The sequence below is a fragment of the Anser anser genome (assembly GCF_964211835.1).
Source record: "Anser anser genome assembly, chromosome: 17".
In the NCBI taxonomy this organism is placed as follows: Eukaryota; Metazoa; Chordata; class Aves; order Anseriformes; family Anatidae; genus Anser; species Anser anser.
In genome coordinates, this window is record NC_139738.1 from 296,468 (window position 1) to 322,854 (window position 26,387).

The 26,387-nt window shown below is 44.0% G+C and overlaps 1 protein-coding gene across 10 annotated transcripts in view; it reads right to left on the reverse strand.

The window, feature by feature from the left end:
* Window positions 1-26,387, reverse strand: part of CAMTA1 (calmodulin binding transcription activator 1) — a 375,526-nt gene that overhangs the window by 65,601 nt on the left and 283,538 nt on the right. For all 10 annotated transcript variants that reach the window (XR_014573304.1, XM_083802699.1, XM_083802700.1 and 7 more), the window contains one exon: window positions 2,072-2,225. Coding sequence is in view for 9 of the 10 variants with exons in the window: in XM_083802699.1 (XP_083658825.1) it covers window positions 2,072-2,225 (154 nt within the window). In the remaining variant the exon portion in view is untranslated. The remainder of the gene's footprint in view (window positions 1-2,071; window positions 2,226-26,387) is intronic.

A 26,387-nucleotide genomic window follows, 5' to 3' on the forward strand; every position in this document is an offset into this window, starting at 1 on the left:
TGCTTGGCTCTGGACTTTCAAAGCACACCCAATACTGGAAACAAATCTGATGGCATCTTGGCAAGCAGTGCCCCTCTGTGTTTCCTGAACATCATTATGTGTCCTCTTTCTTCTCTAAGTCTGATCAAAATGTAATGCTTTTATAGTAGCTACATTTCTAAGGATGTGCTTCCCAGGATATGTATTCATAAACAGAGATGTGTACTTGCATACATACTCTGAATAATTGTGCAGAATTTCACTCTTCCCTCCTGAGACACAAAAAAGCCAAGTATTATTAAATTTACAGCTAGTTCGTTGTAGTTTTCACATAATTTTCTTGATGCGCTGCAGTTTTTTTTTTGTTTTTTTTTTTAAACAACCAACCAACCAACCAAAAAAAAAACCAGGCTGCCACTTCCTCTCCTGTTTATTATTAAGGCCCTCATTCAGTCTCAGCTACAACTTCAACATCTTGGATTTCTGTCTAAGTTTATTGGTCCCAGGGCAACATTCTGTTTAGCAAATTGTTGGTTGTTTTTTTTTCTCTTCTCTTTGGCTTGCTTTCTCCCCTTCAGTTTTGCATGGAAAAGGAATACATGGGGGAGCAAAAAAGTGGGGGTATTGTTTATATGAGGACCTGTCTGTTAGATGACTGTCACTTACAGCAGTGCTACTGGCTTGGGAAGGGCTCACTGGGTGCTGACTTCCCACAGGTCTCCTCCTTGCCACTGCTTTTTGTGGGCAGTGAAGAGGTGATGCAAAGCTCTGGCATGGACACCTGGCGTTTGGCTGCATTCCTCCCCCCACAAGTAACAGAACGGTCTGCAGAGCTCAGGAAGTAACAAAGGAGCAATGCAGAACAAATAATGCTATGGTCAGCATGAGACTTACTTTTCACTGATTGCCAAGACCCATCAGAATATACTTCACGATTGTGGCCTCTAGTTACTGAGAGCTGGGCACAGAACCAGCATCTGACTGGGGAAGGGGCAAGGGAGAAAAGCAGACCCGGTATTTGTTGATTCAGATGTAAGCACCTAGATTTGGTATTGTGTCTCCCACAATCAATTTTCTTTTCTCACTGACCCACAATATGCCTAATCACTCTTTCATTGCAGGTCTCTGTGCAGTTTGGACATACTTTCCACGGGAAGACATACAATATAACCGATATTTAAGAAAATATACTTCAAGGTGGATGCAGAGAGCTCCACAGAGCTGCCTGTCTGCAGGACCAACTTCCTGATCACTCTGCACACCTAAGCAGCCTTCTCTTTACACTGCGAAGTTTAGAACAGTAGTAAATGATACCCACCCTTCCACATATCCACTGTTTTTTCAGACAGAACTAGAGAAAATGCTTGAGTTCCTGAACTGGACTTCCAAGAACAAACTAGAGTTTCAAACCAAATCGACCAGGGGAGCTGGATAGTAGATAATGAGATAAGCTTATCATGGAGGTGGCTGCACTGAAGTTCAGAGAACGGCATCACCAAGCAATCCAACTCCACTATTTTGCTGTGCAGACAATGGACAGGATGCAGATTTTTTTTATTTTAATAGAAATTTTGCTTTGACAGTTGGCACTTGAAAGGCATTTCACAGCAGGTGTGTCTTGCTGATAAAAAGATACTCAGCTCCACAGAGCCCTTCTATAAACAACAGCAACCAATTCTGACCTGACATAGAACAACACAAACATAGAGGGGCCTTCAGGGAAACCTACCTGCCAATACTGTAATAAAGGCTCTTTGTAAGTGAGTAGGTGCCTAGAAATGTCACTTGAAAAATACAAGACCATAGGTATGCTTTTTCCCTGGCACAGTGTGTGCTGAGAGGAACTTAACATAATCCTTTTTGCAACAGTCTGGGCAGCTTTCATACCATGTAAATGGCTTCTCGTAAAAACTAAGTGGAAAGAGCTGGTGGCTCATACATGCGTAGAATACATCAGGAAGAAAGAAGTGCATGCAGATACATGTTAAGTTTGATGGTGACAAACGGCTACTTTAGAGGGAGGGTCAGGCCAGGAGAGACATCATACTCTAAATTAACCCTTCATAGAGCAAAAAAGCCTCCAGATACTCACACATCGGTTTGAGCTGTCCAATTAGTTCTTCTTTTGTCCATTTTGCCCATTCTTTCTTGTCTGTATTTATTGAGCACAAGATAGGGCCGCATGGTTTCCCACAGTCCTCGATGGCTGGTACATTCAGGTAGTGCACCAACACGATGTCTGGGTTCTACAAGGAGAACAGAGAACAAAGGTTACGTAGTTGGACCTGTCCCTGACTCAGTGCTCTCTGTATTTATCTTCCTAAGTAAAATTACAACAGAAAGCATCATAATTAGACCCCACGATATACCATCTTTCCCTGAGATCAGAGCTGTTCTTTCGGTGATGTGGCAAAAGGCAAGATACGACACTTTGCACGCAGCTTCTTCCTTGAGAGCCCTTTGCTGAAAAGTCTCCCTGTTCCCTTTGCTCAGTGTGAATGCTTTTTTCAACCCATACAACAAAGAATACTTGCAAGAGGCCCGCAAATATCTGTTGCAACAAACACCAGGCCACTTGCTTTAGTTTAGGGGATCTGTGATCTGTTGGATCAAATGCTTTTATTAGCTCTGGTCCACATCAGACTATTTCAAATATGTGGAAGTTCACCTGAGAGCATCAGTGATAGCCACACTTTCAGTACAGCTGCAGAAAGAGGGAGGGAAGAACCAAAGAAGCTAGCAGTACTGCAAGAGTGTCCCCAAGGACAGGTTCTTTTCAGACAAGCCTGTAATTTCTTGTCTTTTGAAGAGCTTGCAGATTTGTGATGAAAACAGCAAGCTGCGGAAGGTTGGGACTGGAAGAGACTGTCTTTTGCAGCACTGCTGAAAAAAAACAATCTGGAACAACTGCAAGGCAGTCGCTCCTGCAGGGTTGTTCAGTGCATTACGCTCTTTCCCAATGCACCTTCTTACGAGAGCTGAGGGAAAGAAAAGAAATGCAACACTGCTTTGACGCACTGCAGCGTTGTCCCACTGACAGAGACATTTCAAGTAGGGAGCTTAGCAGTGTGTTACCACCGTGTGAGTAAATGAATCATCTTAACAACAGCAACCAAAACAACTCAGCTAGTTCCCAACAGCATCCCTGGGATATTGTACGATAGATAACAAGAAGATTGAGAAGTTGATTTCTTTCCCTTAAGTCATTTACTCCTAACTCCACAAACTTTAATGACTGCTTTGGAATTATTTATAAAAATAAATAGGATAATGGTGTAATTAAAACTCTAATGTTTCATTAATGTTGTTACAGCCCCATTCTGAGTGGGAGAGGGAATACAATCCATCATTTGTTTGCAAAGGGTGTGCTAATGGGAGTACTTGCTTATGAAACCCACAGAGAAGTAGAGCAATATGTAGACACTTGCACCAAGGAAAATACTAGAGCAGCAAAACTGCCCCGTAAATGCAACCAGTGGGAGGTAGCTTCTGATGGGCGAAATGAGAGAAGCCAGGCACGGTGCATCTTGCAGCTGTGCCTGAAGCACACCCAGGGCAGGAGCTTGCTGTCTGCTGGCTTCCCTGCCCACATGCGTGCAGGGCAGCGCTCCCGTCCACCGAGTGCAGGGGCAACCACACAAGACCTGTCTGCTACTGTGCCCAGGGAGCGTCCTGCACATCCCAGAGCAGAAGGCAGCTGGCCACGTCTCCCAGCTCCCTGAGACCTGCTGAGATGCTGCTGGCAGCCAAAGGACCATCCCTTCATACAGCGCTGGTGCGCAGCCAGCATTGCAGCACATCAGCCCTACAGAGTATGCTCGCCTGCTGTCTGCAACCCTGTGCACTCTGGCACCTAGCGGAGCTCCACTAATCACACCGTCCCTCACCGTTTGGAGGAGAAGCTCTCATTTTAGTTAGGAAGAAAGGGAGAGCAAAGTGAAACTTTCATTTTTTCCCCCTCTGTTGATGAAAATTGTAAGTAGGAGATTTTCAGCGAAGATTCTGTTAATTACAGTACAAAGTTCTCGAAGCCTGTGTTCAGAAAGAGTTGCATTGCACAGGGAAGAAGCAAGGAAAACTAATAAGGAAGTGTTAACAACTTATTTTGGAGTCGTTCTGCAAAGTGCTAAAGCAAAGAAAATTATCAGCTCTTCCATTCCTAACATTCTCCTTAAGACAAACCATTGGAACTTTTACATTCCATTTTCATGCATGTAAAGCCTGCCAATTCACAGGGCACATCTTTTCTGTCCCAGATGAGAGACAGACAAAGAAGGGTACATAAAACACTATGTCCTATCTTTGCAGAGCGCTGCAAGGTTCACCCTTTCCACACCACAGCACACATCCTCAAGCAACCGTGCAAAACAGAGCTACATTTTTTCTTTCAGCCTTCCAGTTTCCAAGGAATTTTGGCCTGTTTAACTCACTGAAGACAATGGAGGTCACAACAAGGCACTGAGATCAGGACAGGGGTGTGCTTGTTGATTTATTCTGGCCTGGTGGGAGCAGGAGGTCTGGCTGCACATCCCTGCTAGGACACATGGTGAAATGGCCAAGCCACTTACAAAAACAAGCAGATGGAGCTGCTCAGGAATGGGGAGGTGATGAAGGGAAGTTTTAAAACATTACTGTCCTCATGTATAATTCAGAAAAGATTTGGATAATAAAAATGATTACCTACATACCCAAACAGTCTCCATCAGCTAATTTAACTTAATTAGTGATTTAGATGATGAAGTAATAAAAAGTAATATGCTTCAGAGATTTCATGTAAAGACACCTCTTGCTCTCACAGAAGTTTCAAAGAAGAAAGCAAGGACACACTGCTGCTGACAGGCAACACAAATTCTGCACGTGCTTCTTGCTTTATTTCAGATAAGAGGTATTTTTTGTAGCTTGAGAGTTCCTGTTTGTCACCAGGCAAGTCAGGATGACAGAAAACCTGACATTTGGAGATGGAAAACAGACTCCAGTACAACTACATCCTCAGTACTATATTCAATGCATTCACAGATTACAGCTTTTGCTACACATTGTCTCCAGCTCCTTATTTGCCTATGTGCACACATGCTTGTAAACCAGAAACTGGCAAGACATCTTTTTACTCATAATTTCAATTTGAATCAAGCTTTGCATTTGTCCCTATCCAACTGGCCTGCTCCGGGTACACAAAACCTGCTTTCTGTCTGTAGTGACAGTAACTCGCATGCAGGAAACATGCCAGCACACTGGATGTGCCATCTCAGGAACCCTGCACCTGGGAGGCAAGGAAGTCCTGCAGGGAACCCTTGGACAGCTATTGAAGGATCTGGAAACGGTCCTGTCAAAAAGCTGTTAATATTTTCAATGCACAGACCCTCAGCAGAGCTACTTTGCTTCCCACACATCAGAAGCAAAGTTGCTGCCATCTGTCCCTGAACTGGGGGAGTCTGCTTGGCTTGCTGAATCCTGCGGCATCCAGTCCTCCTCCTGAGCAGGTTCTCCTTAGGGTTGTGGAGAAGCTTGTTCTGGTATTCCTGGTGTTGTAGGGTAAGCAGAAGACAGCACAACAAGTGGTTAAAAATACAACAAGCTGTTAGCTTTGAAAAAGAAAAATGCCACTGTAACATCTGTCTGACTCTAGTTTGCAGCTTCATCAGCACTAAGTGGTCAATAAATCAGACTGGCATGGCGTTACGTTTCTTCTATGGCATAACCATTAATCTAATGCCGGTTCTCATGAAAAATGGAAGAGAAAAAAGTATGTGATAGTGAAAAACGTATACATTATCCAGAAAGTAATAATAGCATGTAATGGTGCTGCAGACCTCCCAGCATGATGGCTGGAGCACAGAGGCAGCCTCCCTGTGCTACCCACTATGTGCCATTTAAATTAACCAAGTAAATCAGCTATTGTTTGTTCCACCAGCCCCCTTCATGACTATTTTTTCATATTAGCAGAGACACAAAGCTGAAAACAAGCAAGGTTTTTCTAGCTCCCGAATTCTGTCAAACAGGGAGCACATAAATGCAAAGAAAAGCATGTCCAGTCTATAAAGGGCTGGACAATGCTAGGATGAAGAAACTACAGGTACCTGCAGCACACCAAGCTTGACAGGTCTGTGAAGGAAACCTCTCTCTCATTTCAACAACTGCCTTCTGTTTGCTATACAGCACTAGACTGGAAGCCCTATGCACAGGGACGTCTCCCCTGTCATGCAGAAAGGAATAACCAAATGCACACACACACACAAAACACCCTTCCTACCCTTCCCACCCTGAAGCATGGGATATTTATTTATATATTTATTTATTTTTAAAAAGGAAAATCAAAACCAGTTTCTGGCCAGCTTTCAGCTGCTCAGCAATGGCTATCAGCTCAAAGCTAAATCCCACTGGCAGTGGCCATAGCTGAAAATATTTTATTTGGAACAATACCTCCAAGCTGAGGGAAAGTTTTACATTTGTACTCCCTGATAGAAGAATGAAAGGATATAAATCGCCCTCAAGGATGAAGAGCATGGGTGAATTTAACCTGAGCCACCCTGCGAAGAAATAACCCCCATATATGTGCCAGGGCTCCAGGATCGGTGGCCGTTAGCTCTGCTCCACCAAGTGCCCAGCCACTCTGGATTCTGCTAGATACTAGTGTTACGTCTTTGATGTCAAACTTGTGAAGCTTTACGTGTTATTAAAACATGTAAGGTGAAACCAGCCTTTCCTGGCCCCAGTGGCTTACCTGCAAAGCAAAAAGGTAGGCAGGCATAAGGCTCAGAGGAGCTCAGCTCCGCACGGATGTGGCCCTGCTGCGGAGGGGTCCCCACGCTGCGGCCAGGCAGGATGGGCTCTCCTGGCAGCACAAAGACTGCAAACAGACTCCATTTGCCCCAGGTCACGGGAGACACCGCAGTCTACTGCATGGGACTCTGTGGGCCACGTCCTGCTATTAACTTTGTTAATTGCCAGTGAGAACAGGTTTATTAATGCCCTGGTTGTAGGAAATACAGTGCAACGCAGCTGCTCTATATGGAGTAATGATCACCGTTCACTGAGGATCCCTCAGACATCACAGCCCCTCCTATACAACCAAAAACAAATTAAAAAACAAGGCCATGCATCCCATTTGCCCTAAGGTAAATAAAATCTAGAAGTTTGCCACACCAAGCCCTGCAATTCCCAGCCTGTGAACCAGGGGAAGCCACCATGCAGAGCACAAGCTTCAGCTGACAGCTTTGTCTCACAGCGTGCTGGGGCTAACAAAGTGCTGGTGTTCCCTTTTGGAGTGCTGGCTCATAATGTAATTCAATAATTATTTAAAATAGAAATAAAAGGAGGACAAAAGTCATGCAGTTTGTTACATAACTGCCTGTTTTGAATGAATTCAAGTATTGTTAAGTTTTTGTTGCTTTCACCCCTGACATTATAAAAAGTTTTTATCTGTTCTGATGGCTATTCATTCAAGATACTTTGTTTTCCTCAAACCATTCAAAATACTGAAAAGGAATCTCATCTTTCTGGGAACATAACTCACATCCACCCATATGGGGTAGACTGGATTAACACCTAACAGATTAACACTCAGAAAAACATAATACAAAAGGTTTCCAGGGGCTGCTGTTACACGATGCTTCAGTACCAACAGGTAACTCTAAGATGGACACTGAGAGTATCTGTGTGTCATCTATACACATCTTCTGCTATTTATAGCAGGATCTATTTGGAGAGTTTACTCTATATTTTTAATGGTTTGAGAATAGAGCCTGGGATACCTGAAATACAAGGTGCACAAGGCACAAATACACAACGGACACAGAAGTAATTGTTTTTTTTTTTTTCCCATTTAAGAGACTAAGTGCTGGCTTTAGACAAGACTACTGCTTTAAATCCCAGTATTTTCTTTTTCCTTGAACTATTTTCTAATTGAGGTCATGCTGTGGAAGGCAACCTGGTGGCTGATGCATTAGAACATATTAATCTTTCATAGCAACAGCAAAAATGAAAAGATTACAACGCTGACTTTAAAGGCACAATTCAGTGCCTTAAATTATCTTGAGCTGGGCATATTTAATTAGAGAGAACAAGACAACTAGTAGACACGTAGCATAGCCCTGTCACCCAAGAGCTGAAGGGAAGCATCTGAGCCCCCACAGAGCTGGACGCAGACGGCGAGCACGAGGCCCTCCCTGCGGTGCGGCCAAGAGGCGAGGAAGGACGAGCTTGGCTCCCCGACGGGCAGGAGCAGCGGCTGAGCGAGGTGAGGCGAGAGGCACGTGGTGGCCAGCAGGCACCTCTTCAGGGCTTGCGGAGGACATGCGGCAGGCGTGAAGGAGTGGGCCGTGGCAGACCTCTGCAGGGTGCTAGTACCTGAGCCAGGGAGCAGAATCCCTTTGATGATAAACGTGCTCCTCCTGGGGCTCGCCTTTCTGCGCTCCCGCACCCAGACGACGGGGTGCTGCCCGCCGCGCCAAAAGGCTCCTGCCAGCAGGGCCCGAGCTGCCCGGGCGCTGTGCCCCATGAGCAGTACACGCACTGGCCTGAAATTCTCGCCACCAACTCAAGGAGGCTTCTCACGAGAAATCAGGCTGAGAGCTTAAATTTTAGTCTGTAAAGCTCTTTGAATTAACCTTATATCCTATGCCTCCAGTGGCATTGAAGAGATGGGGGAATTTATTCCCTTTCAAAAGCACCCTCAGGAACACAGGACACCTGGGGGCAGCAGGGCAGAAAGAGACATCAGCACGTATATAGTTTTAAATCTAGTTAAATCACAGAGATATTTGCTGGCTCTGCAGTGATCTGGATGCCCACAGCAGTCTTTCCAACAGACCTTTCTAGCACCCAGGGAAGCGCTGGGAACAGAGACTAAGCAGCAGCCAGCCTGCGGGAAGCCAGCGGTTTTCCCTCCACTTCCAACCCTGCATCCTGGCTATGTCTGTGGCCACTGGATTTACACTGTATGGGTATCACAGACTTCTTTGAAGATCAGTCAGCCCAGAATTATAAAACCTAGCAATTTTGCCTGTTTCTCAGACCTTTTGAGATTTTTTGTTTAAATCAACTGATTTTTGAGAAAAGAAAATGGCATCAGGTTGATACAACTCCACGTACCACAGACAAGGAAAAGAACTGTGAAGGGCTTGGAAAACTAAAAAATGAGTTTTTACGCTCATGTAATTACAAGAGTGAGATTTCCTGCAATTGTTTTAAAGGGAATCAAATTTAATAGGGCTGTATGTTTTGTAATATGCTCCCCAGTTCCTCCTTAATACCTCGGTAAGGGAAGATCAAGTGTAATCAGTAAAGTAATTGCACTGTTCTACATTATATGCCTCAAAAGAATGACTAGAGGGTACAAAGCCACTGCAGGGCAGGGTTTAGATTAGAAAAATACAGGTTTTCCTTTTGTTACTTTCTTTTTCAATCCTTCTTTGTCTTCCTTCTTCCTCTAGCTGCTACTGGTGTTCCTTGACAACCCACACGTGTCTCCCACTTACAGACCACCTGCTGCACCAATGACAGGGGCAAATTCCCACTACTGTCTGGCAGCACTGCTCGCAGGAGCCTGAGCAGCCAGCCTGCAAAGAGCATCCTTGACTGAAATGCTCATCTGTCCTCAATGTGCTGGCAGTGACATCCCAAATACAAACAGGAACGAAACTCTGGTCTCTAACACCTCGTCCTCGAGGCTTGCCAAAGCACCACCACTGATGATGGTGTATTTTATATACAAAGAGCTGTCCTCGAATACTCCTAGGGATCACAGTTATTTAATATGCACTTTGAAAACAGGAAAATGCAGTGCTGAAATTCCTGGCCTCCAAAATTCCAAACAGAAATTTGTTTCTGAGTTGTCTATTACCTTTCAGAAGAACGTCTCCTGTGTCAGTAAAAAGTATAACAGAAGGTGATATTGCACAACTAGAAGCGTGAAGCAAAATAAAACAAAAGGCACTTCTTTTTCTCATGCAGGTTATTATTCTTCCAAACAATGGAAATTTCTTTTCGTCTGTGTCACTGCTCCCAGCTGGCAGCTTTAACTTACACAGGCAGCTGACAGGGACAAGATAATTCTGCCACGAGCTAGGACTGCATTTGTTCATCTAGAAACACCCAGCTGAGCCAGAAGTGCTGACACCTAAGTCCTGAGTCTTGGCACCTGGGGACAGATGAGTAGCAGGGAGTTCTCCGGTCTTCCTTGTTGCTCTAGAGCAATGAACTCGCCGCAGCACAGGAGCATTCACTAGGACCGGGTCAGAGGAGACGCAAGTCTTTGGTGCCCGAACACTCACGGTGCTTACAACACCCTGTACGTGGAGCACTGAACAACATATCCCGGGCTGCCAGACCATGCACTGCCTCAGCTCAGCTCCAAGGCACAGAGGAGTTTGCAAAGAGGTTTCCCAAGAGGACGGTTCCATACGGTGGCAGATTTCAAACTTCAAACTACAGAATAAGGCAGAGAAGCTGAAGGAGAAAAAGCTACTATTGCTTCACTCAAAACCACGATTTTTACTGTTTTCCAGTCATTCCTTTATCATGGTACATCTGGACCATTGAAAGACCAACCGGAGACTTCAATAGTTATCTCGCAGTCAGTCATACGAACTGCCCAGAAGCTGTTTGAGTGAGTTTAATAACCTTCTAAAGAATTAATGCAGCTATATGATTGCTTGCGTATAAAAAAGTAGCCATGATCAAAGCACGTAAACTTATAGATAGCGACCTGCCCACTTCAGCTTGCTTAGGAATATTCTTTCTTAATACACACCCAGCTCATGAAAATCACGTAACTGCAATGGATCCATTTAACCCAGCTGATGTATTTAATATTTATTACTTTTTAAGGGAGATAAATTTGCTACGGAAATCATTGAAGCATCTGTTCCTTCTTTCTGTCACTTGCTCTCTCTGGTTGTCCAAGTTTTGAATTGAGGTTTAACAGCTTATTTTGCAAAAGCCCTGAGATTCTTCAAACAATAACTCTGAGGGCACAGCACAGGTTACTTTGGATTTGAATTCCTAAGAGGTACTCTTACTAAGAGGAGACAGCAAAATCTGCTCCAGCACTGCATATGTAGTTTCAAAACATGTTGCATTACCCATGCAAATGCTAACCAATCCTTACCAAATTAGCACAGAGAAATGTAAATAACTAGGTATTGAATATGATTTAACAGTGCCAACCTCTTTTTAGACTGTTACTCTGTAAAAGATTTACTGCTGATTTATTCAGACTATTTTTCCCCTATTAAATGAAAAACAAGTGCAAGGCACAGAACCCTTAGCTGACATTTCTAAGGACTTTGCTTTATTTTCATAATTCAGTACAGAACCTCCTATTCCTCCTTCTGTTTTTATAGCAATCTTGATATGGGAATTCTGTCACTGCATTTCAAACAGACACAGAGCTAAACTCAAAACACTTCCATCCTCATCATCTTCTAGAAATGCCAGCATTTACAAAGCATGCCCCAAGTGGCTTCTACCCTTTCCCAGCTAACCCAAGCTAGAGATGCAATAATAGCTGGTCTGGAATAACAAGAAATTTTAATTTCAAAGCTCTACTGACATTCACCAAGTGCTTTCAAAGTTTATAACAACAGAACACACTGCTTCAAATTCTGTTTTGAATGCAGATGGTGCAGTTTTTTCTCTGATGTGCTGTTGGTCTAGTTTGCCTCAATAACCCTATTACCTTTTAAATATTAATGCATTTATATGAATTAAGAACAGTTCAATGTATACCTAAAGATACACCTTTTTTTTTTTAATTGGTATTTTTTTAGGCAGACCAAGAAATAGAAACTTGACATTTCCAAATACCAAGAGAGAATACCTCAGGAGAACGTACCCAGAGTTCAAAATAAGCTTTCCCTCCAGAGACATGCTGTCCCTCAGTGATGTTCCTGAAGCATCATCAAGCTCAAAGCTATTTTTGCATGTATGCAAACGCATCAAAAGCGCTTGGAAGCTGATTGCCCCTCAAAATCTGTATAATCCCTGCCCCACACAGCCCATCTTCCCACATGCCTACCAGCAAGGGAACTTTCTGAAGCATCAGAAGTTAGCAGCAGCTCCTGCAGTGACCTCTGCGGCACTGAGCAGCGAAGAGCAGCTCTTCTAAGGTTCTGCAGTGGCTTTCCCATCCACTTGTACCCAGGAAGACACAAGACTGCTGCTAGGCACGACAGACTCACAATGTACCTGCGTTCTGCCACAATCCATGAGAGGACCAAGTGCTTGCCTCTGGACTGGCACACGTGGCAGGTGCTGGAATAACCCACGCTTCAGCCCTGCCTGACAGGCAAGGCTGTTGCAGCCTGATCCTTCCACTGAGCCTGTCACACAGGCATGTAGCTGCTGGGCCACGAGACGGAAAAAAGCATCACAAAAAAGAGTCGTGTAAAAAGTTCCTGGTAGTATGCTACTACCTGCTACTTGTCTTTTGTTATTTCTGGCAGATGTCTGGATTGTGCAAATGGCTTTTACAACTGTGGCCAGCACGTGCCAGTCCTCCCCCCAGGAGGACACAGTGCACAGCAGTTCTCAGCACGTCCCCTATTTCTCCCACAGGTACAGCACAACAAGTTCAGAAACACAGGGTTCCAGGTGACAGAAAAGGATGCAAGCAACACCTTGATGCCTGCCTGGAGGAATAGCAGATGAATGCCATTTACTGTTCCATGTAGCTGATCTGGTACACGGTAGCCAATGAGTCCTTTTTATTTTCATTCTTTGGCCACGCTCTGAGGGCTTTGTCATTTATAGTTTCTTTAAAATTTGTTACTTTTGATATCAGTGACTGGTAATAGAATTCCTGGGAGAAGAACATCAGTAATGTTCAAAACACGTTCATAATGTTGGCTTTGATTGTCCTGCAACATTTTTGTTCCTATAGCGTAACCCTTCTGACACTGCTATATAACACATAGGTTATTCATTGGAGGTTTTGTTGTGCCTTTATTATTTTTTCAGACAAAAGTAACTTGCTATGTCAGTGAGTCCAAAGTTCCCCTTAGTGTTACACATTTTCAGTTTTGGAGTCCAACTTTACTTTGCATTTAAGGTTCTGAGAAAATACATGGATATGTGAGTGTAATGGATTAACACCAAAGCGCATCCATTTGTTTGGCTGATGGGGCTTCTGTCTGAAAAAAAGAAGTTTCAAGACATTTTTCTTCCTTACCTTTCCATTTCAACATTTCCAGTGCTTTGACTTAGTGCTAGACACGTTGGATACACTGTATGATTGACCTGCACGATCAGCAAAGTCCAGGCTTGGCAGGCTTCAGAAGCACGACCTCCACCTCTCAAGGCTGCCAGCCCCTGAATCCATAGGGATAGCCCTGGGGCTAAACAAGCGTTGGAGAACTCAGCTTATCTTGGAGTTGTATCTTAGTACTGTTCACCAGAAAGCAAAGTTCATACCTGTCATACAAAAAGTTGTATCATACCAACCAGAGGTTCTAGGATTACAGGTAAGTACATCGTTGTAGCTTAGATCTATTTGGAAGGCAACAAAAGCAGTCCCCAGAATCTGAAGGTAAGTTCTCAACAATAACAAACTCCCCACTAAGTTCACTGTGTCATTGAGTCGTCCTTTTTTGTTTTTAAAAGATAGAGACACAAGGAAAACATGAAATCTAAAAAGCATTGTCAACTTGAATGATTTTCCAGGTTCTTGTCACTGAACGACCACCATCCCTTAGAGCAGAAGGCAGGCAATAAAACCAATAGAACCAATAAAGGAAAACTGTGCGGAGCTTGACAGATCTGGCTATCTCTGGCATATGACGGACTATTTTACCAGGCAGGCAAATTGGAACTACATCAGACTTGTCTATAGGGTGAGAACTCAACAAATCCAGCACTGACTCCCTAATTTTTAACTGTTAAATTCTACTAAAAGAATGTCCATTTTGAAAGACCATTCAAAAGATTTCTCAGAATGTATTTGCACCTGATATAGCAGTTGCTCAATAATTGCTCTGTAATTTCTTACCTCTGATGAATGTAACGTGGACCTAGCCTGTTCTCTAACACTAGTAATTTTTCACTGCTGCTTAACGTACCTCAGCTTGCTAACTTTGTTTGTCCGCATAGATAATTCCTATAGACATCCAAGGAGGTTGATATGAGTTCTGATTAAAACCAAATCATTTCTGTGCCTGGATATGATATCCTCAGTATGTAAGGCTGAGGATGATACTTTCTTATGATGTGGTGGTAAGTCTGGGGGGTGTCCAGAGAGAGGAAGCCGGTGACCATCTCCCTGTGCCGTTTACTCTGGTTCTGGAAAACCAAACATTCATTCTCTGCCAGGAGCCAGGCGGACTGAAAACACGGTGGCTGCTTACGGGTCCAGCCCAGTGATGACTCTCTTGTTATTTGCATTTCTCCAAACACTGAAAAATTGATTAGAAGCTTTAATTGTTCTCTGAAAGATGGAATACTTAAATCTGTGTGGCAAGCCTGCTCTAAATGTTTTGCAGCAAGTCTGTTACCAAACTCTAGATGTAATTTATCCAAGAACTCGTTAACATTTCCTCTGTCCACTCACTGAATGGATGTGCTTTTGAAGGCACTTGTTTACCAATAAATTACAACAATCCTAAATCATTAGCAACAAAGTAAATTGTTTTAATTGATCTGAACTTTTTTTTTTTCAATGAAGGAACTTTGTTTCTATATAACTCCACTTGCTTACAAACTATAATAGCATGTTAATCACTTAGAGCTTATCATCTTTAAAATGCTCTGAAAAGTTGCACGGTTGAAATGCTTTGCTGAAGAGTGAATTTACACTTCCACGTCTCTTGCCCATTCATGTTTGTAACGAACACTGTTTTGTGAACTTTGTAAAGGTTCAAGGACTTGTCTATGGCTCAGGTGGTACACCAAGACAACAAGCCACATAGAGCTATTTTATATTGAAGAACAGAATTTCAAGACATGCCTATTCTTGCCACACCATCCACAAACATCCATACACAATATGCACAGGAGGTTTTTTTCTGTGTTTTAGGGATCTTAGAAGACTATACAGATTTAAAAAATTTCAAGACTTCTTTTAGTACAACCTCAGCCAAATAAAGGCTCAGGTCTTATTGATAAATATCACCAAAAAACCACCAAGCTCAACTCCTTCCTGCTGTCTGAGTAACGGCAACCTCTGCAAACAACAGCAAAGAGGCAATCTAAAACAAGCAAGGTGAACTGCCAGTTAGCATAAACACGTTTTCTATTCAGATTGGTTGTGGGGGTGGTTCAGAGGAAATATTCGATTTATGAATAGAGTATAAATGGCATCTTTCAAAGTAACAGTGTTAGGCACAGATTAGTTCTCCATCCTTGTTGCTTCTGATAGGGCTAATCACCACCCTAAATGAGTGTTTCAGCTGAACCTGACACTGGAAATCACATATAATTATACTGATTAATTTTGCTGAAAACATGCAGTGTTTTGCTATAGAAGTGTAAACATAATATGGTGAAAGGGTGATACAAATAGTAAAAGCTGACTGCTGTTCAGAAAAAAAAAATGCTCAGGTGCTAAAGACATTTGAGTGACTGCATTTATTAAAAGAGCAACAATGATTTTCACATCTGCTCACCAATTTCTACAAAAAAGGCAGAGGAAAAATGGTGGACATATGATTCACAAGCATGGTTGCAACCTACTAAATGCATCAAATTATTTAAATATACCTCAAAATAAAATGAAATATAACTTTATAAAAGGACTCCTTGAAAAAGCACCAGTACTACAGACCACCTGCATATTAAGTGTGTGGACTGGCCAAGGAAATGGGTAGATCAAATAAGGGAGCGTTGGCTGTTAGTGCTAAAGACAGAGGCAGTATCAAAGAAGAGGGAACTTCAGCTGATTTCCTGGGAGTGAGTTATTTAGAAGCTAGTAAAAGAAATGTAAAAGGCAATGTAACAAAAAGAGATTGCAAGAGGAAAAAGAAAACACACCTAAAACTGGGAGTTCCTTCTTTGTCTTTCCTGTGTAACATCAATATTTCAGAAGAAACTAGATCAGCTCTAGAAACACACTTGTCATCAGCACCTAAAGAAGAGATACTATTTCTATGGGGGGGGAATGACAGCAGAATTTCAACAACAAAGCCCAATAATTTCACACAAGAAACCAGCACTATACATAGCTAAAAAGAAATGCATCTGCTTTATGCACAACATTCTGAAAAGCCACTGAAAGAAAACTGCTTGGTTTTCAATTTTAAAGTGGCACTTAACCAAATACTATCAGTCTTCAGAACTATTGGTAAGGAAAAGTAGCAAATTACTTGTTTTTCCCGCAGCACCTAAAATTACAACAGCTATGCTATCGGTCCCTTGTTACCTAAAAGTCAACACTTACAGAGTTCATAAATTGCTGTGAACATTCCTCCTGTGTGCTGCCTTTTGGGGTGGCACCGTCAGTTCTTTGGATGGTTTAGCTTATTTACTAAGAAACAAAAAACTTCTACAGCAAAGCATCTGAACTAGACAGAGAAAAAGCATGGGTTTGATGGAAAATAACATTTTACCATACCATCCACATATCTTTAACCATACCATCCATGTATCTTTAACCTGTAAACCCCTTTCATAGAAATCAGAGCATGGTATGTCTTGGTCTCTTGAAGAAGCATTGCCTTTGTACGAGGCAGTGCCCCGCTCTCCTAACTGCTTTGCATCAGAAGTCGTTTTCTGGCTCCCTATGCACCAGCTGTCTGTGCCAGACGAGCTTTTGGTGAAGAGGAAATAGAGCGGGGGCCTCCAAGATAATCACATTTCCCGAAGAAGCACTGTCAGCTGCCTACGAAGAGGGGCCCGTTGCCAACAGTTGACGCACCAGTGCCTGAGCAGAACAGCAAAAAGTAGACACCTGCCTGCAGGTGCGCACAGCGCCTTGGGAGCACGAGAGGACCTGGGTTTGCTCCCCCCGCATAGAGCCTGAAGATAAACGGAAGAGAGAAGAGTGCATTCGCCTCCTCCACATAAACATGAAGCTGCAGCTCAGTAAGTAACATTAAGTCTGACATGGGGAAGCTGTGATGCATTACTCACCCTGCTAAGTTTAATGTATAATTTAGAAAGATATCACCAAAATGGAAAAGAGAACATCTTTAAATAGCTCTGAAGGGTATTCAGCTCAGGCATTGCACACAGTTAATGTTTAAGAAAAGCTGCTAGCCCAGTGGCAGCAAACCACCCCATGCCGAATAATCTGATTTAGATGCATCTCAACACTGAAACACTTTAGAAATAACTCATTCGTTTTTGTAGGCCAGATTTAGGCTTTGTATTGAGTCTTAGCTATTACCGTGCTGCCTGATGACCAAAAGCCATCAGATCTGAAAGCCTTTATCCTCCAACTGTTGCTCAGTATAATAGGCAGCCTCAACTAGGCAGTATGAACCTGCATCTTGAAGTTAAAAATAATCCCGAATTATATTAAAAAGACCTTAGAGGATGTATCACGACAATAAAATTTAGTCACCACAAACCATCCCAATGCTCACATAGTACAACATGTAAGTTGGTATTACTTTGGTTTAAAAGGAAAGCGTATAAACTTTGCCATACTATTTTGAAGAAATATTTATCTCAGGGAAAATGTGAACTTTCCCATGGCTTAGGGAGCCTTTTGCCCTTTCTGCTTTAGAGGGATGGTGCAGAAGAGGGGCACTCCAGCTGTTTTTTTGCTTCTGTTTCAGGAGGATTGTACATGGGTGACTGTCAGTCCAGCCCCTGCCTAACAGGAGAAGCACTAACAAGGAAAATTTTTGCTGGATGAACTTGCTGCAAGCACCCCCTAAAGTCTACATTTCAGAATCAATGACTTCATGCAATCACCAGAGCTCCTATGAAAAATATTTTGATGATTAGGGATGCCATGTTAACATAAAGAACTTGAAGAGCGTCTGGCAGAGCAAAGATACCTCCAGCTGGTCTCCCAGCAGCAGAGCAAGCCAATGCCACAGGGACCATGGAGAAAAAGGTGCAGGGAGAAGGTCAGCATGGTCCAGCCCTACATGGGCTTGTAATGGTGCCCGTTCAAGCCTGTCACTTGTGTCAGCTCAGGATCAGTTGAGCTTTTCGTTGGAAGATTTCCAGCAAAGCTGATGAATCTTCAGAGCTGCTGCCCTGCATAGCTCAGTGCAGCTCTAAGTCAGCAAGCTCAGCCAGCTCTCCAGCAGATGCCTTGGCCACACAGGGAGAAGCTCAGGCTTCTAGAAGTGAACTACTACAGGGAGTTCACTTGTGGAACTGAAAAAGTGCTGTGAAACAGGAAGGAGAGAAATCAAATGGGGGACACTGACAAGAAGCCCTCAGTCGCTTGCCAAAGGTGCGGCAAGTCTCTCATTCCACCCTGACGGGACAGTTTGAACAAGCTCACGGCCGAGCAGGGCCTTTGTGATTCCTGCCCGCATCACTGGGCCCCGCACCATGCTGACAGGGCTTCACTGCGATCTCGGGCAAGTCTCAGGTAGCCCCTCGTCATCACTGCATGTGATCTGGAAGCAACAGTTTTCCCCTGGGTTCTCTTCCGTATGGATGTTGTGACCTACACCATCCATTAAACCCCAAAATCCTCATGTGGAAAATGCAGAAGCTTGAAGGTAGCTGTTTTGCTCTGCATTCAGCTGGACCAGGAGTGCTCCCCTAGTATGAGCAGTTTTTATTTAGTTAGTGTTTATTTTTTTACAAAACAGACTGCGCCCACTAAATCTAACATTGTTTCAGTTCAGAGATGTAATAAAGAAATAGCACACCCTTCCCAGAGCTTTTATACTTGAAATCTCATCAAAAGAGAAATGCAGATTGATAAATTATGCAGCCCTACCCTGCCTATCACATTTAGCTGCTCTGTGGAGTCTCTTCACCTGGCAGCGGTTTTAAACTACGAGAACTCCTTGGCTCCTTGAAAATTATGAAGACTCCTGCCATGCTCTGCTGAGAGGACGGCCTGCATTTGGTTGTTGGAGCCTGCTGAATTCAAACTTCTTCATAGCCAGAGGTATCTACTGCTTCTACTGCAAAAAAGTTTCTGGTGTCTCAACGGTTATCGGGCTCAAAGGGTAGCGGTGCTTTTGTAGCAATATCCAGGCCAGACCATCCTCTTGGGAGAGGAAGAGAGCCTTCACTGAAGAATGTCCTCTGAAGCATGCTGGCCCTGAGAGAAAAGCAGGAGAATATCTGTGCTGGGTGGCTGCGTGTCCTGACACGGACAGCAGAGCTGGGGCCACAGTGCTACCTGCGCTTGTACGCTAACAAAAAGACTGAGTTTTTTCATACCTGGACCTTAGCATAGCACATAATAAAGAATTTCAGCACTACAAGTATGCTGATTTTAGCAGAGAAGGGAACTAGGGAGATGGGATTCCTACAGACAAAAATAGACAGTTTAAAAGTTACAGCAAAGGAAGACTGCTGGAACATGAAGTCCTCTTCAGCAGCATCCAGCCAAGTAGCAAGAACCAACAGGAAATAACCTATAAGTAATACAGAGCAAATCTGTTCTGATCTACTAACCTACTTTAGGACAGGTTTATAGTGAAGATTAAAAAGAATTTAAGCTCGATTGTGGTGATTTAGAAAGTATACAGCATTGATGTATATTTCTTGCCCTAGTTTCTCAACTGGAATTAAAACAAGTAACTGACTCAATGTGCAGGAAAAACAGTCTGTCTTCTGTGCGTGTGTAGTTTTATTTATTTATTTATTTGGAGAACGTGAGAACACAGCATTGCAACTGTCAGCTGTATACGTTGCACAGGGAGGCGTGTACTTCACTGCATGGCTCAGAAGCAGCTTTGGGGCAGATGAGATCCTGGATGCTGTGACCAAAGCACAATGGGATTAGTGCATCTCCACCAGCACTGAAACATCCTCATGGGAAAGGAGAGCAAACAGAAATGTGTCAGCATTTATCAGCTTGTAACAGCTGCCCTGGGATACGCAACACATGTAATACTCATGTACTAACAGGACATAACATCAAATAGAATATGAGTTATTAATTTCCATTATGGAGTAACTGATATTTCTTTTTAATAATTTGACAGGCAGGGCGGGGGGGGGGGGGGGGAGGGGGAAGGAAACAAGCTCATCTTTCCTACAGGGTAAAAGATTGTACTCAGACATTGCTAAGTCATTTATCCACTATAAGGAAATTCCCTAGGATTGCCAGCTGAATGTGTGGTGTCCTCCTAAGAATACAATGTTTTTGCCAAACGGTCCTCTTATGATAACACAACTGTCAGTAAGCTTATGAAAACAACCCTAACTTTACTTAAATGAGACTGAGTAAATGTCTATATGCTTTGATTGAATACAGAAAAATTTTGACCTGTAACTCTTTGCAGGTGTTGCTGGATGCTTCAGTCAAGAAATACATGGCATGGGATACCCTCAGTCTCATATTACAGGTTTCTGCCCTCTCGAACCTTGAAGCTTTCAAACAAAGTGCCAGGAACCCTTTAGTCGCTAGGTAAAAAGTTACTCAGATAATGCCGTATCTGCTTTGCAGAAGAACTACACACTGGTCTCTCTTAAAACTTTCCAACGAGCCAGAAGAATGTGATGACTATTTTAGATTGCTATTAAGTCAAGGTGCACCACAGGCCTTAGCAGGGTGGAAGACACAGCCTTTCTCCGATCACCCAAGTGCCGTCTTCCCTCAGCACAGCGCGGGAGCAGAGGTGGAGGACAGGTGGACAAGCACCACCCCTCAGGGCAGCAGCAGGGATGAGAGGCAAGCCCACGGATCCAGCCTTTGAGGTATTCAGCTGTATGCCGCATCTCTCCAGGCCTCCACTGGCCCGGGGCTCTCCCTGTCTCAAAGGCCGGCAGGTACAACACCGGCTCATCCAAGTGCCAAGTGCCATTGCCCAGGGCCTCCTCCCCCCTTCTCTTTTTCTATTCATCAGCAACATCTTCATTTTAAGCACATTCTGCCAAGGCAGACCGAGCCTTAAATAACCTCATACTTCACCATTTCTTTTCTTTTAGCTGCTAACGGTCTTTAATACAAGCAGAGGCAGCCAGCTCTGCTCCATCTGAGAAGGGGAGCCATTTGCTGTGTTTTGCTTAAGTGCATTTTAATAATGCATCTCACACGTGAGGAATGGCTATTTGAAGCACCACCTAGAAGCTTGACTGCACAGCTAGTCCAAAAGGAAATCTCAGGATAAGCAGTACTTGCATGAATTTTAAAGACTATTAATTACTGTTACTTTCCTGAAAATACTTTGAAAAATAATCATGAACATAGTTTGGCTTAATGATCAAACTTTTCCTTTTGTTTGTTGACACAGTACAAGTTCTTGACAATCAAGCTGATAGCCTCTTTATTTTCTAACTTATTATCTTGCAAACATGCAAGAGTTGGTGTGCCACAACCACGCCTGCCTATCCCTAACGGCAGTCCTGCTTCACAAGTCGAGGCTTACGGGTGTCTGATGAGCACAGCATGGGAAGCCATAGCCTCCTTCACCAAGGTTACTGCTATCAAGCATTTACGTGGTTTTGCGAGACTAAGACTACTGTGTTTTGCCTACATAGCACGGAAATTTGTACATTCATTTGTGCCAACTGTACACAAATTCTAATACTGCTTGAACAGATTTTTGCTGTCCTTTAACACCTGTATTCCTCTTGTCACCTGCTGTATGCTAGTTTGGGGGTACACCACTTTGTCACTTGTATTTGAGAGACATTTTAAGTTTCTGTCTATATTGCTACTGAATTTGCCTTTCTGCTTGCAGCTGTTTCTCCCAATAACTAGCTGTGGTACAGTTACAAGCAGCGTACATCACAGACCTATAGATGGCATATGAAGCTCAAATGACATTCTGGCTCAGACCTGCAATACCATCACCTAACAGCCCAATGTAGAGAGACTCCATGTTTTCCTCCCAAAACAGCCCACGGCCACATGCAGACACAGCTAGCAAAAGCATTAAGCCTCTGGATTTGTCTTCAAAGTTAAGAAGAAAGCCACGCATGTTTTTTGGTAAGAAGAGTTAATTTCCAGTCTGAGCATGTGGGAGTATATCCCCAGGGAATGGAGTAATGAAGCCCTAGTGTTAGTTGCAAAACAAATAGATAAATCAATGTTTCAATTTGCTCCATGTGAGCAAATGGGCCACAGTTGCTTAGCAATTCAAGGAACATTATTGCAGCCTCCTCACACACAGCTAGAAATGCTACCCAAGTTGCTGGCTTTTTTACCACCATAGAATTAAAATAAAATTTACCTTCTGGTGACAGCAGCAACTCAAGGGTCAAATGAAGATGTTATTTCCATGTTAAATTTCCCAAAGTCCTTTTCAGTCACATCATCAGCTCACAGCTGAACAAAGTGGCAAATAGCTTCTTAGAGGTATTTCAAATGCCGCTTGCATGAGAACTAGATACTGCAGTTAAGAAAATATCACGTTTCTGTGGCTTGCAGGAAAAGTCCCTCATCTCAGCTTCAACAGAGACTCCAAGACCACACACTGACCAAAAGGACATTACATTTGCTAAGTCACCCCTCCAAGGCTGTCTGTGTACTAGACAAGGTCAGGGTTTACAGTACTCCCACAGCTGTGCTCTATATTAAAGCAATTAGAGCTCCTGAATGCTCTAAATCCATTCAGGTGTGGGGATGCCTGTAAAACTGCACGCTGAGAGTAGCTCCAGGTCTCCTCCCTAATGAGCAGACCTCAGCTGAAGGTGACATCTGCCTGGTAACGTTGGATTAGGATGTGGCAATTTTGGACAAACTGATGACTACTTTATAGTGAGGTTAGAAAAGGAAAAAAATAAAATCACTGACTAACAAGGTTTGTTACCTGTAACGCTTGTGGTCGCTGCTGCAGTGTGTTGCTAACATGCCCTGCACCAAACTAAGACACAGAAGATGTCTGTAGTATAAAGACCGAGCAATCCCAGAAATACAAACACAACCCGAGAACAGCTCAGCTACAGTGCAGTCAGAGCTAATCTCCAGCTACACTCTGCAGCGAGACCTGTGTCTCTGATTCCTCCTTGGAGTTGTCCTCTTTGTTCAGGTGTCAGAAAAGCAGTCTTGCTCTTGGACCAGTCTCACATTCTACTCCCCTGCAGCCTGTGCTGCCGGTAATCTACCCTGTCCTTTGTTTTTTATTGGCTGCACCACACCAAGGTTTGCTGGCCCTGCATGAGCCACAAGCCCGTCTGATCTCACACCTGCCTGCTCAGGGATCAGCTCATCCTTTCTCCCTGGAGGAGGCTCCAGCGTAATTCGAAGGGAACTGTATCCTCCCGTCCGCCCTCTCCAAGCAGAAAACATCACACATCACACTGTTTCAGCTTTCCTGGCTTAGAGGATCCTGTGGTAACCCCAAGACTTGGCTTGGTGGGCATGGATCAGCAGGAGGGGCAATCACCTCCCAAAATAGCCCTGTTCAGTGGGAAACTGGTTGGGTACCTCCACTTCCATCTGCTCTAAGCTGGCCGAGAGCAGCTCAGGGCATTGGTGAGCGCAGGCAGCCCTGTCAGCAGCAGGCTCCAGGCCAGCAGAGCATGGGCTTGGCTAACGCATTTAGGGGAGGAGGAAAGCAGGAACAGGACAGGAAGTCAAATCTACACAGTTAGGGCAGGGTAGCCAGCAGAAAGGACAGACTCCTTCCTTGAGCATTTGCAGAACTTACTGCGGAGCTCCCTCAGTTCTGCCAGCTGGCATGCTGCTGGGCAGGTCTGGGAGCAGAAGGCTTTGCTCGCTGCGCCCTCAGCACCTGATCGCTACGGCACGACCTGCAGCTGAGAAGGGCTTCGGTGTGTCTGGGACTGGGGTGGCACCTTTATGCGCCTTGTCATTGCAGGCAGCCCATGTACCTGTGAGCCCCATGCCTATAAGTGGAAGAAGGGTCTTCCCTCCTTGCAGTGGCTTGCAGGACCCCACAAAGGTATCCACAGCTCATCCCGAGAATAATCAAAAACAAAAGCGCTCTAACTCACCCTAAAGCCGTATGTCCATTCATTCCAATCAATAAAACCAAATTTTAGCTATGCACTCCTGTTTTTTTCCTAATTAGAGGAGCCTGTGCTAAACGCTTCTGAAAGCTCTTTTGGCCCCAGGTAATTGCTTGCATAATATCCTTTCTGGGAAATTGGTTTTGGGGGGTGGGAGACGGTGCAGACGAACTCTATGCGTCTTGCTGCTAGGTTTATAACGAAGAAATGCTTCATTGTTCAAGAATACTGTAATCTCTCCCTCAATCAAATCCAAAATCACAAAAAACCATTCCCCCTTAATTCAGTTTAAACACTGAACTGTTCCCCAGGTAATTAATATTGTTTGCAAATACGCCTTCTTTGAAGGAGTACTATCATAGTTTAGGTGACAAGCTCAGACTCGTACTCCTCTTTATAATTCCAAGCATCTGCTCAGGCAGCATTAATTGGATTCAAAGCAATTACACAGGAGTCATGTTGGCCACTTTGCATCAAGTTCTAGAGAATTCTGCTCTGCACCACTATGCGTCACAGCGCGCTTCCCAGCCTTTCCCCCTGCTGCTGCCTGATGGAAACCCGACTTGGCAGGGTTGTCCTGCCAGCAGGGCGCCGGGCAGCTCCTGCCCCGACCAGGGACGTGGCACGGAGAAGCTGTGACTCACGGATCTTGCACCAGGTCTCTGCACCAAATCCTGCACCAGATCTCCTCCTCTAACCCCCACCACCTGCCCTCCAGGGCTGAAGTACTGAGGCTTCAGCTGTGCTGGTTCCATGCTGTACAAACAAAACCCAAACCATCAACTTTTCCCTCTTTGAAACAGGTCTGCATTTTCTAGGCTGGAAGGAGCCGGTATGCACCGAGCACGGGACTGTACGAGATCGCCAGCAACCTGGAACACGTACGCCGCAGAAGAGCGTCCTGTTGTAATGCTCACTCCTGTACAGAGGGTCTCTCCATTATTCGTTTCAGCCTGGCAGGGAGAGGGTGCACAGGCTTTGGAGTTGCAGAAGAAAAGGAGATGAATTAATTCTGCCTGTAGACTGATGTCTATAGTGTATTTATTATTATTACATGAGGAAGAACTGCAAGGCAGAGACTTGTAATTTGAGGAGATAAACAGGCAGTCCTCTGCCTTTACAGAACACCTTGCACCTGCCCTAGGATTTATGAGTCCCAGCACCAAAAAAAGGATGTGTATCATGTCATTTTATATTCGAGGACAAAGTGACTTGCATTTGTGTGAGCTCCCTCAGTCTGGAAAGCCACAAAGCATTTCTGGACATTCTAGGAACAGAGAAGACCAGACTTGGCAAAGGATGAAAAAAAAACGGATGCCTGTCTGTATATGCTGATGACCCATTTCTCTGGGCTCAAATGAGAAAAGTTCTTCTGTTTTTTTTTTGTTTTGTTTTGTTTTTCTGATGTACTGACACATGCACACAGCCAAGCAAAATAAAGACAACACAAGGGCCTGATGGAAGCATGCCTGGGAAATGTCTGGAGCAGGGACTGCTGAGAAGTGTGTAACACTGGAAGAACACCAGTGTGATGCTCCATTCACTTATTTCATAATCATGAAAAATATCCAATATATAATCCAATAGAATCTGAGGATCCTGGCTGATACCAGGAACAGGCAGCCAAGCTTTGTCGTATAAACAGTGCTGTATCTTTGGCTGGTTGAACATGTGGGGTTTTTTTTCTGCAAAGAATAAGCTTTAAATGAAATTTCATTCTTTGTAACCAATATGCACTGTTTTGTTCAGGTGTACTTGCTCTTTTCTCATTAAAGACTATCAAAAGGGAAGATTTTAATATCAAAGCTTACATCTAGTGTCCACTTACTCACAGCACTGCTGGGCAAGGAGCACTGCCAGACCTGGCAATGCTACCCACATGCTGAATGCTTTCCAGGAAAGGGCCACGGGACTTCTGGGGCTGGAATGGGGACAAGGCTGGGGCTGGGGGGCCAGGTGCAGACCACGGCCAGGGCAGGGCAGGAAGCCCGTGGGAGGGAAGCGCAGGGCTGGCCAGGGCAAAGCCAGCACCTGCTGCAGAGTGACTGTGACACGGGGACCTAGAGGTTGTGGCAGGTCTGTTCCTTGCACCTGGGAATTCAGGTTCAGGAATTGTTCAGTGTTTTCGAGACAACTTCCAGTATTTTAATGGGAGCGTTCAATGCCAACACCGAACATACAACAAACATCAGCAGAGCGATAAACAGCAGAAGAAAAGAATCCTAACAACCGTAAGTCGAAATCCAAATTCAAGACAATCCTAATCAAACACATTAAAACAAATGAACAGGATGAAGGGAGGTCAAACGCGACAATCAGTTTTCCTAAAGAAGATGCAAATACTTTTGTAACCCAGAACTACAAACGGATACAACCTTTTTGTGGCCTGTTGCACAAAATACAGTTACGTATTA